The sequence below is a fragment of the Rhineura floridana genome, chromosome 4 (assembly GCF_030035675.1).
Source record: "Rhineura floridana isolate rRhiFlo1 chromosome 4, rRhiFlo1.hap2, whole genome shotgun sequence".
Classification (NCBI taxonomy): Eukaryota; Metazoa; Chordata; class Lepidosauria; order Squamata; family Rhineuridae; genus Rhineura; species Rhineura floridana.
Genome location: NC_084483.1, coordinates 164,776,151 through 164,788,639, shown reverse-complemented (window position 1 = coordinate 164,788,639; position 12,489 = coordinate 164,776,151). Strand labels below are relative to the sequence as shown.

At 43.7% G+C, this 12,489-nt stretch overlaps 1 protein-coding gene across 1 annotated transcript in view; it reads left to right on the top strand.

The window, feature by feature from the left end:
• Window positions 1-12,489, top strand: part of DNAH14 (dynein axonemal heavy chain 14) — a 472,613-nt gene that overhangs the window by 455,129 nt on the left and 4,995 nt on the right. Inside the window, exons 87-88 of the mRNA XM_061626120.1 lie at window positions 2,904-3,061; window positions 10,838-10,984. Of these exons, the coding sequence (XP_061482104.1) occupies window positions 2,904-3,061; window positions 10,838-10,984 (305 nt within the window). The remainder of the gene's footprint in view (window positions 1-2,903; window positions 3,062-10,837; window positions 10,985-12,489) is intronic.

Below are 12,489 nucleotides of genomic sequence, written 5' to 3'. Positions count from 1 at the left end.
GTCATTGTTTAATATACAGGAAGCATAGAAGTGTGCTGGCTTCAGCAATGTGTAGTGAGGAATTTGTGGCCCACCAAATGTTTTTGGATTCTAGTTCCCAAGAGCATTGCTAGTGGATGGCATAGCAAGGGCTGAGTCCTGCGTCTTTTGTGCCTGGTTTCAGAACTCCTGACCCTCCCTGTGTCATGCCCTAGAGCTATGCCTAACACCAGCCTGGCTCTCAGTGCAGTCCCAGGACCCAATTCCCCACCCAGGGCAATTGATCCTGGCAAAATATCTCCCCTTGCCAAGGTTGCACAACCCAGCAACAGCCCTACAAGCTAGGTAGACTACCACCACCCCTTAACCTGATTAACCACTGAGTCAGGGGAAACCCAGAGCACAGGAACAACCCTGCCAGAGATTCTACAAGGCAAGAGCCAAACAGACAGTCCTCGTCCCAGAGCCCCAAGCAGACCCAAAACATGGTAGTCAGTGGTCAGTGACCAAGGTACCAGATTCAGAGCCAAAATTCTCCTCCAGCAATGAACACACATAGGTAAATAAGAAGTAGTTTTATTGAATAAAAATATAAGTACACAATTTAATGGCACCAAACAATCCCTTAAAACCCATACCCAAACAGGGCTAGGTAAAATACACATAGAGAGTTCTTTCCAAAACAAAATAACAAAACTAACTAACCTATTCTATACTTACTGAAGAGGTAGTTGTTGCAGAGTCTCACCTCTTTCCAGAGAGGCATAGTATGGGTAGTGAAGGCTGTGGGTCCCACACAGGTAACCACTCAAGCAAGACGGAACGCAGGGGAACAAAGGCTAAAGATTTCACCCCTATACGTATGGAAAGTAGCAGACCATATTAATTAGCCAATCAGGGAGCTTTCTTATGAGGTAACTCTTCTTCATGCTTTCGCGCCTAACAGGCACGTACGCCTCTCCTTTCTCAGGCCAAGCTGACCTTGGTACTAGGCTCCCAGAAGATAAGCAGGTGCCTTCAAAGATTCTCTAATTAGCTGCAGCTGTAAAGGAATGAGACAGCGAAAACAGCCCAATTTTTCCACTCAACACAAAGGCCTCTTTCTGAACAAGATGAAACCCCACAATTCTTTGCACGAGAGCCATGTTACATTCTAGCTTTTACAAGTTCTTGACTCCCTGCTTTTTCAAAACTTTTTTTTAAATAAAAAAAATTCCTTACAGGTGGCTGGATACACAACAAAGTGCAGTGACAGTGAGACCCCAGCCACCTGCCACCTTAATTTGCCTTCCACTTGTGGCACAGATGGTACTGGTCTGTCATTGCTGGATATCATGTGAAGATCATATTGACAGGGGGCTTGAAAATGCATGCAGTAGATGGAAGGGATGGGGAAGGAGGTGTGTGACTGAGAGGTCACATCCATACCACACATGTAAAGCACATGGCTTCCCCCAAAGAATCCTGGGAACTGTAGTTAACCCCTCATAGAGCTACAATTCTACACCCTTAGCAAATTACAGTCCTCAAGATTCTTTGAGGGAAGCCACGTGCTTCAAATGTATTAAATGTGCTTTAAATGTATGGTGTGGATGTGACCTGAGTGAGAGAGATGATGTCATGTTAGATGTTGGGCAAGAATTATTTTATTTTTAATATGTACAGAAGCAAAAAAAACCCACCAAATTCAATAGATTGCAGGTGAAGTGAAGGGCCCAACCCATTCACAGTGTTCCCAGACAATCCTCTTGGCAGAATAAGCCCTGAAAACAAGAGCCAATGTTCCCCCCACCCACACCCATCCAGGTCTCAAAGTTGGCCTAAATTTGCAACTATACATATGAATTAGCATATGCAAAATGTATGCCACAGATCTATGCTCTGAGTCTTTCAAGCACCTAAGCAATGCCCTTGCTAACTCCCATCAGCCTGAGCCAGCAAGGCCAATCTGAGGAGCCACTGGTTCCTCACTTCTTATATAGAAGATACCAAAAGAGATTACCCTAGCCTCAATCCAAAGAAATGAGCAAGTATACAACAGTGAAGGGAGTTCCAATACCAAGGTGTGATGTGGAATGAGCTGCATTTTATAAACTGTCAAGAGCAGTGTGCAGCTCGCTATTGGAGCACAGTTAAAAGGATCAGAAGAAGCTAGATTAGAAATACTTTTGCCTCAGGGCCTAACTACAGGACAACACACGCAGTTTTTGTGCTCCATAGATGAAAAAGCAGTAGAAGAGGGGAGAATTGCACAAGAAAGCTGGGAGAGAAAAGGTGAAGTATCCCTCCCCCCCCATCTATGGAACTTGCTCCCACAAGATGTAATAATGGCTGCCAACATGGATGTCTTAAAAAAATTAAATTAATGGATGTACAGAATATCAATAGCTGCTAGCCATGATGGCTATATTTTGCTATCACTGTTGGAATCAGTATGCCTCTGAATACCAGTTGCTGGGGATTACAAGTGGGAAGACTATCGATGCACTCAGGTCCTGCCTGGGGTTTCTCATAGGCATCTGGTAGAACAGATGCCAGACTAGATGGGCCAAAGTCCAATCGGACAGGGATTTTCTTATGTTATCATCTGCCTAATGGGAGCTTTCAATGTTGTAATCCATGGCATCAGCAGCTTCCACAGGCTCCAAGAAGTAGTTGATATGAGATTTATACTTCACTATTTTAATAATTGGAATACTAACTTCATTGTTAGTTATGCCAAATTTGGGGGTCTCAGCCCATTTCTTCATTATAGAGATTAAACTGCTCTCCACATAATTAGAGACCAAGTCTATTTACATTCTTAAAAGTGATGGTTAGTAAACCTGAAAATGGGGGAGCTAGAACCATGGAGCTTTTTCTAGTCTCACAACTATTGTTCCAACACATGCTCACACACTAATGGGTGTATTTCATTCCTCCAGGATTTCTTACTGCTGTTCTTCAGAACTATGCTCGACAGAACAAAATACCAGTGGATTCTCTCATGTTTGTCCACAAAGTTCTTCCATTCATTCAGGATGAAGACCAGGGTCTTAGAGGTTTCAAGAGAAAAGAAACCATATTAAATAAAGCATTTCAGGTAAGAAAATGAGAGGTGTAGCATAATGGTTAACAAGCTTCAGTTTTAAATTGGAAGATTAATCCAAGTCAGTCATAGAATAGTAGAGTTGGAAGCAGTGGTGTCCCAAGGGGGGCGCCCCCCCTGCCCCAGGTGTAGTCAGTAAGGGGGTGCAATAAGGGGGTGCAAGATGGAGTAGGGTTACCAGGTGTCTGATTTTCAGTGGGAGTTTCTGGTTTTGGGGGGTCCCCTCTGGGTCTCCGGCTAACGTACCTTAATCTCCGGACTCTCTGCTTCAATTAAAAAAAAAATTAAGTTTCTAGGTGGTTTGGTTCCCGAGATATATACCAAAACATCAGCCGCCCCCGCGACTGTTTAATCTGTTTATTAACGGATCTGTGTAGCAGCTCTTAGCAGAGCTTGGAAAATTTACTTTTTTAAAACTACAACTCCCATCAGCCCCAGCCAGCATGGACACTGGATTGGGCTGATGGGAGTTGTAGTTCAAAAAAATAACTTTCCCTCTAACCCTGCCCTTTCAGAATTGTAGCCAATAAGGGAAGCCAGGGTTGTGATTTGTTGACCCAGGCAGTGCTTGGGCTTCATTGCAACGTCAGAAAATGGTGGTTTTCAGATCTTCAGTTTCAGTAATAAGTAAGAATATGGCTTAAAGTTTTTTTCTCTTGTGTGCCCCAGGCTGACCCTGGGCTGTTGGAGAGGGCAGTACTTTGAAAACCTTGGCAATATGAAAGTATTTAATCCAATACTTGCTTTTAATGCTAATCCCATGTACCTGGAGTAAACCCCATTGAATTCATTAGGACTTACTTTTGAGTAGACATGGTTAGGATTGTGCTGTAAATTAATGGGACTTCTGAGTAAACATAACAAAGAATTGTGTTTGTGTTGTTAATCTTTCCCTCTCTCTCCAATCCAATTTTTAAAGCAATTAGGCAGAGTTTATCTAGGTATCACATTTTTTATTATGTAGAAAACTAATACTGATCTTTTAAAAAAATGTTCTGCAATGACCAACTGGTTTGACAATAAACTATTACATGGGGTGTATTTTTACAAGTGTGTGTGTGTATGGAGTCTTTCCAACAATCTTGTGAGGTAGGGTTGGTGATTGGAAACCAAGGCAGCTCACAATAAGAAATAAAATAACCATAAAACAAGTATAAACAGTTGCAAAACAGCTTAAAGTGGCATGATTCTAAATTTTGGGTTGGGTGAATGAAGTTTATTTATTTTGCCAGGGCGGCAAACAAAAGCACTAAAACACTTTAAAAATCATAAAAACAGACTTTAAAATATATTAAAACTTATTTAAAAACATTTTTAAAAGCTGTGACATTGTTTATGTATTTTATTTATAACAGTTATATACTGCTTTATTGTAAAAAATCTCAAAGCAGTTTACAGAAAGAATTAAAACAATAAATTATTGGCAAAAACAAAGACATGTATTGAAAAACATTCAAATTAATAAAACCAACAATGAGTTAAAAACAGATTTAAAAACACAATAGCTTTTACATGCGTGGATAGGCTTGCCTAAAGAAAAATGATTTTAGCAGGTGCTGAAAAGGAGCATTTGCCTAACGTCAATAGGCAAGGAGTTCCAAAGCATAGGTGTTGCCACTTCATTGTTGTTATGTGCCTTCAAGTCAATTTTGACTTATGGCGACCCTATGTCAGTGACCTCCAATAGCATCTGTCATGAACCACCTTGTTCAGATCTTGTAAGTTCAGGTCTGTGGCTTCCTTGATGGAATCAATCCATCTCTTTTTTGGTCTTCCTCTTTTTCTACTCTCTTCTGTTTTTCTGTATTGTCTTTTCTAATGAATCATGTCTTCTCATTATGTGTCCAAAGTATGATATGTGTCCAAAGTCAGAGGAAGGCAATGGTAAACCACCTCTGAATACCTCTTACCATGAAAACCCTATGAACAGAGTATCCAAAATGCTGCCACTTTACAGGACTGATTTCTTACAAGAGCAGACCAAGTACTATGTGGCACCCATAACATGGAAAGCACAGCTTGGACTTGGCCTGGTAGCAAATCAGCAACCAATGCAGATTTCAGAGCAGAGGTATTATGTGCTGATAGGATCTCATTCATGTCAGCAATCATGCCCCAGCATTCTGCATTAACTGACTGGCTGCCACGCCAGGATTTTTTTAGTTTTGGTTTTCGGTTATGAATCGTGACTGGTTGTGGGATGCTAAGTTGTCTGCCTTACTCATAGGAATCTTGTTGTGGTTGGTATGGTATTGCATTTAGGAAAGCATCACTGGCTTTTGTTTTTCATTTTCTGTTTGCATTTCATTTACCTTTAACCTCACTCCCTTACATCCATAGAAGCAACAGCAGTGGTTGCATGTGCTCAGCTCAACCCCCTAAAACCCACTGATGATGCACCTTGTCGGTTGCATGGCAGTTTGTTTCTTGCCCAATAGTGGTAAAAGAGAATTCACATATTTGAAAGTGTGGCTGCAGTTGTTGTTCCCAAACTGCTGCCTGTTTTCTCTCTGTCAATTATTACTCACTGGAATTGGGTTGGCTGTCAAAGGGAGTTTATAGCAGCCCACAGGGTAGACAGAAAGGGTAAGAATCTTCTTACTCTCACTCATTTCTCAGACCTCTTTCTGAAGTGAAGGGTCAAATTTGTAAAGAAGTTTGGAGCAGCCACATTAAAAGATAAGGGCAGGACATTCCAGGCAGGGGGTTGCCAACCCTGCTTGGATATGGATCTCTTTGCAAAAGATCCGTAGACAAGCTTTACCAACAGCACAATCCAAACTGCTCAGAAGTAAGTCCTGTTGAGTTGTATGGGGCTTAGTCCCTTAGTGCGTGAGTTTAGAATTGCAGCCTTCAGGGGCATCCATCTTTATTCCCGAATGCTCCCATCTAACATCTCCAAAACACTAGGCTCCTTTCTTCCTACAGTGGCCTTCCGGTGACTGGCCTGGCCTGAAGGCGCTTAAACCCTTCTTGCCAAAAGCAAGTAGGCTAGATTAAATGTTCCCTACCCAGGCTTCATCTTTTAGCTAAGATATCTAGCTTAATTTCCAATCAGATATTTTTTAAATTGTATGCTCCAAGCAACTGTGATTGATGCTTAATGTATCATGCTTAATGACATCACTCGGGCCTGCCATGTGACATTACTCAGGCCCGCCCCCATGACATCACTCGGGCCTGCCCCTAAAAACGCATGCTTCTGACCTGGCAACCCTAAGATGGAGTGTTCATTATGAAGCTGGACGTGCAGCTATGGAGGCCGAGCCGGGTGGCGGTGGCCTGAGCCAAGCTGTGTGCATCATGACAGGCGCCTCGTGGGGCTTGGGCCGGAGCCTGGCATGCCTGCTGGCCCCGTGGCTGGTGCCCGGCTTGGCCCTGCTGCTGGTGGCTTGCTCGGCCGGTGCCCTGGACGAGCTGGAGGGCGAGCTGCATGCCGCCTGCCCAGCACTGCATGTGTAGGGCCTGCCTGCCAGCCAACCTGGCCTCGGACAAGGGGCTGCAGCGTATGCTCCAGGCCGGCCAGGCGCTCCACGGCGGGGCTGGCCAGCTCCAGCGGCTTCTTCTCATCAGCAACACTAGTGAGTGCCCTCCCATTTGAAAGAGGCACCTCTGAGGCTGAGCGAGTGCAGAGTGCTTTCGCTCTTCATGGTTTGCCAATCTCCCCCCCCTAAGTTCCCTTGCCCTGCTGTAAGTAACCCTCCGCGGGGCGCCTTCTGCTTCCCCAGCCCCTGTGGAAGTTTTAGATTGGAAGCTCCCGGGGGCAGGGACCTCTCTTCTTGTACCCTGTAAAGCACTAGGCACAGTGATGCCATCATATAAGCAAATAAAGTACCCCCCCGCATATGGTTTAAGTGGGATGGGAGCTTGTTAAATAAATTCCAAGACAGTTTTGAGGTCGGCGGCAGGAATCGCATTGAGGTTGTTACTGTGGGAATGCCAGTAGAGAGGAGTCAAATGTTTCCACTTTTAAACATGTCTGTTTGTAGTTCATGGGGGGGGGGGAATCTAGCGCAGGGGTTCCCAAACCTTTCCCAAGGACCACTTCAAAATTGCAGAGGGTCTTGGTGGGAGGGGCTATTAAGAGGAGGAGGGTGTTTAAAAATGATCCGCCCCGGGTGTCAAATACAATAGGTATGCCACTGGTTGGACGGCCCTGTAAGGCCATCAAGTCCAACCCCCTGCTCAATGTTAAAGCATACCAAACAGATGGCTTTCCAGCTGCCTCTTGAATGCCTCCAGTATTGCAGAGCCCACCACCTCCCTAGGCAATGGGTTCCTTTGTCGTACTGCTCTAACAGTGAGGAAGTTTTCCTGATGTTCTGCTGAAATCTGGCTTCCTATAACTTGAGCCCATAATTCCATGTCCTCTGCTCTTGGATGATTGAAAAGAGATCCTGCTCATATTCAACCATGAACTCAGTGGGTGGCCTTATGTAAAATATTTTTTGTTGTAGATGTTACTGAACAAATTATGTAAAGTGGTTTGACCATATTGGGAAGGTGCTACTGTATATAAATCTGGCTGGTCAATTGACCGTAATAAATCTAATGAATGAATGAATGAACTGTATATAAATCTAACTATTTAAGTGTATATGGAACCATTTCTGAAACCTTGTGGGGAAGAAAATAATCTGGGGAGAGTTGTAGGGCAAATGGGGGCAGGTTGGGCATTCCTTTCCACTTTGAGAATGCAAATCTCTCTCTGAAATACGTTTGCTGTGTTTCCAAAGGAGAAGGAACCACTTCCCCCACAACGTCCAGATGATTTCCTGCCTTTCTCATGCATAGGAAGACTCCAGCAGGGCTCAAGAATGTTGCTCGCACACACAAAAAAGTCAAGCATCAAAAGACATCTTACCAGAGTTCAAATTCTATTGGCCTAGGGAGGGAAGAGACTTGGAAGATGCTTTTCCAAGTTTCTCCGCCTTCAAGTCCACACTGAATTAAAAGGCAAGCGCGGAGAGATTTGAAAATGGCTTTTACCAGTGCCCCCCTCAACCCCTTAAGTCTGATCACAGACTTAAGGAAGCACAAGGAATTTTGCCAGGTGGGCACTCCTACCTGCCTGCCAATCATGTGATGTTATGCCCTACCCATCTGTCAAATTTGGCCTGCAAGGCAGATCCTGATAAGGATCTGGCACATAGAGCCAAAATGGTTCCCCACCTGATTTAAAAGTTACCACTGAATGTCGGATGGAGCAATTGAAGCTTACTTTGTAGCTGTCATACTGCTCCAGCTGTATCCCTGTAACTGATTGCTTCACCAAAGTATAACTATTTAATATATCACAATGGCTTTTCTGTTGGGTTGATAGTGCTTTTATTTTGCCAACATAGTGTTGACTAGGGTTGCCATATTGCCCGGTTAGCTGGGTTTTACCCGCATTATAGCCCTGCTACCGGGCGCCCGCTTCGCCCATTAGGTGCCCCAGATTTTCCAGGTGAGTGCTGAGCCCAAGAGACTGCCTAGGAGAGGTGCGCGGGGAGGACAAGGTGGGCGGTGCTTAATCCCTATCCTGGGCTTCAAGGGTGGGATGAGCTTTCAGGACTCCTGACTTGGGGAAAACAGCAGCAGCAGCAGGTCCCGAAAGGAGCACATGATGAGCACAGTGGAGGAGCGTAGAGCACATCGTTATGCGGGAGGTCAGGGCCAGAAGGTGACGGGCAAAAGTAGCAGAGGAAGCTCCTTGGCTTGGACTTGTCCTTCTGCAAGAGTAGCCTGTCTCAGATCCACCCCGCGTTTGCATTTACCCTTTCGGTGCCTTCTTGCATAAAGCCACTTTGGCCGTGCATGGCACAGGCACGATATGAAGGTCGAGTTTGCCCCACTCAACATCTCCCTGGTGAGAACGTAGACCGCCACTGTGTTTCAGTGGGTCTTCTCCTTCCTGCTGCTAGGTAATTGCTCTTTCTCCTCTTGAGAATTGCTTTGGCACATCTGCTTCCAGGTTTTACAACCGATCCTAATCTTGTTTGCTTGGAAGTAAATCAGAGCGAGTTCAATAGGAAATGTCTGCCCTCCCCAGTAAATAAATGTGTTCATTCTGACAGGCAGGCACCAATCCTGTGCTCGCTTGCTTGAGAGTAACCCAAATTGAGCCTAGTAGACCTTACTGAATAGTAAACCTGTAAACTATAATGTAATTCTACATAGTTACTTGGGAGTATGCCTACTGAACTAACGTTTACTTCTGAGTGAACATGCATAGGATGGGGCTGGTTTCAGTCCTCAGAATGTGTGTGCAGTGTGTGGCTGTGCACATTGACTCGTAAGTAATGCTGCCTACACATAAAGCACATTTTCTCCCCAAAGAATTGAAGCTCTGTGAAGGGTAAATTGCTAAATGAGGTTTAGCTGTGAATAAGGTTGCTTCCTTACTAGGGAGTAGGTCCTATTGAACGAAGTGGGGCTTATTTCTGAGTAAACTTGAATGGGCTCTGACTGTTGGCTTGCAATTCTCAACACATTCACTAGGAAATAAGCCTCTACTGGCTTGATGTTGGGTACTCCTGAATTAGGCAGCAAGCCTATTCACATGTTTGTGACTAAACCCACTGAAGTCAGTTGGACTTACCTCCAAGTAAACGTGCATAAAACCCAACTGCACAAATGTGAAGATTGAAAACTACCTAATAGAATTTTATACACTGACAATGAGTTTTGGCTGCTGTCATCCAAAGTGTGTGGCTAATTAATATCCCGTGCCAGGCTCAGGGCCTGCGACTGATCCTGCATCTTTAGAAGAGAAAGCCAGCCAAGTGCAGGTGTTCTTGCAACCCTGTAATGGGAAAAACCACAAGGTGGAATTCTCCCTTCCCCCTGCACAACTTTTAAAGATACAAAAGATCTCTTGGTTGCCAGGCCCGGCAACCTTGATGTGCTTATGGAAGGGGTGTGCATGTGCACGTAGTGCCTCCCCAAGTGTGAAGGCCTGGACAAACACTGTTATGGAAAACCAAAGTCTGTGTGAAAACACATATTTGGAAATGCCATTGGTGTGATCCTAAGCACATTTACTAAATTATGTCATATAGAACTTGAACTTCACAAAATATTTTACGGTCACGTCCATAAACACCTATGCAACCTTGTGTCTGGAGACCTAGAGCAGATAACACCTTATTAAGAATCGCTTTCCATAACTGTAGAGGTATGTCCACATGTGTGCATCCCAGGCACCTAAATGAGGGGTGAGAGCAGCCTAGGACCACAGGCAGATGCCTTACACCAGGGGTTCCCATACTTTTATTGAAAAGTTACATTTTTATTGTTTTTATTACATTTGTAAGCTGCCCTGAGCTCTGTTTTTAACAGTGGAAGGGCAGGATATAAATCTTCTTAATACATAAATAAATATTCTATAGTGTTGGAAACTAGAGCCTAGGCATTTAATGCTGAAAATGTACATTAAAAAAAATTTTCCTTCAGTTTTTGTTGGTAATTACTAGGTACAAAAACAAAATAACTGGATAATGCAACTATTAATATGCTTAATTTGCATAATATGCAATTTGGCCTGCCCGGATTTGTGGGACTGGAATATAGCAGCCCTAGTGTTGACCCACTTTCTTATGCTACCTGAATGTCAGGGTCTCTCAGGATGCTATCAGGACAGCCAGATCAGAATTCCCTGTCCTACATATTTATATGCCAGCACAGCTGCTTCTAAGTTTCCAAGGATTTGTACAGCCCAGTCTGTAGGTATAAAAACAAAAAAAACACTATCATATGGAATTATCTATAATTTTTGTTGACTTTCAGGAAACTTCTCGTTGTGATGCTGGAGTTATAGTTTTTGGCTTATACATAGATGGTGCGAGCTGGAATCCCATTACAGAGGCATTGGAAGAGCCTGAGCTTCACCAGAGATTTTACCCACTACCAGCCGTACACTTTTTACCACAACAGGTGATGTTTTAAAATGTGTATTTCACTTTATAAAAAGAGTGGCAACAGGTAATGCTAATTATGCACACATTGCACACTAGCAGTAGCTGTGTCATCTTGAAAATGAATCTGAAATGAGACATTGTTTTCATTTTATCATTTTGCAACCTTCTTTCTCACCCACCCTTCCTATTCCAATCCACGTAAGGGTTCTATGCAAAGGTTCAACCTGTGAACAGTGTTTTGTTCATGCTGTATGTGTCTAGCATTTATGGCAGTTGTAATGCATCTGACTAGCTGTTCTGGGTATATAAAGAATTTACTGTGTGCTGTGTAATAGGTGTAGTGTCAGCTGTTTGTGGGCTGTAAGCAAAGTCCTGTACGGACAATTATCAGGCTATTGCTGCAACTCATTTATTTATTTAACAAAATTTATGTACTGCTTCAATGTAAAGAACTCTAAGTGGTTTATAAAACATTAAAATTATCAATACAACAGTTAAAAACATATTTAAAATAATTAAAACTACTAAAAGTTGTAAACAGATCAACATCTATTGTCTGGATTGTTGTTATGTGCCTCCAAGTCGACTATGACTTATGGCGACCCTATGAATCAGTGACCTCCAAGAGCATCTGTCCTTTGTTCTTCCCCAGTAGCTCATTGAGTGCCTTCTGACCTGGGGGTCTCATCTTCCAGCACTATCTCATGTTTCATTTTGGATACTCAGTTCATAGGGTTTCCGTGGTAAGAGATATCCAGAGGTGGTTTACCATCGCCTTCCTCTGAGTTTGGATGCATCTTAGTCTGGTGTGTCAGCTTAAGCTTGACTAAACAAAAAAGTTGCTGCCCTGGGCTCTTACTGGGAGAAAGGGCAGGATATAAATCTAATAAACAAAATAAAATAATAAAAATAAATAAGCAGTCACTGAAAGGAATACAGTGAAGGTGCCTGCCTGATATTAATAGGCAGGGAGTTCCAAAGAGTAGGGGCTGCCACACAAAAAGAATGATTTCTTACAACTGCAGAATGAGTATTATATGGCACCTGTGACAGAGCCTGTTCTGCAGAGCAAAGTGGTCAAATGGATGCATATGGGGTAAGGCGGCCTCACGAGTAAACTGGTCCCAACCTAATAAGGGCTTTCGATACCAGTAGCACCACCTTAAACTTGGCCTGGTAACAAAATGGCAACCAGTGTAGAAGTGTTATATGCTGACAGGGGCTCACTCCCATCAGCAATCTGGCTGCAGCATTCTGTGCTAATTACAGTTTTAGGGTCAAGTGCAAGGAAAGCCCCACATAGAGTGCATTGCAGTAATCCAGTCACCAATGCCTGAACTACTGGAGCCAAGCTCTCCTGGTCCAGGAATGGTCATAGTTGTCTCACCAGGTACAGCTGATGAAAGGCACTTCTAGCTTCTGAGACTACTTGGGGCCCCAGAAGCACCCTCAGACTGCATACCTGCTCTTTCATGAGGAGTGCAAACCCATCCAGGGCAGGCAATTGACCAATTTCTCGGA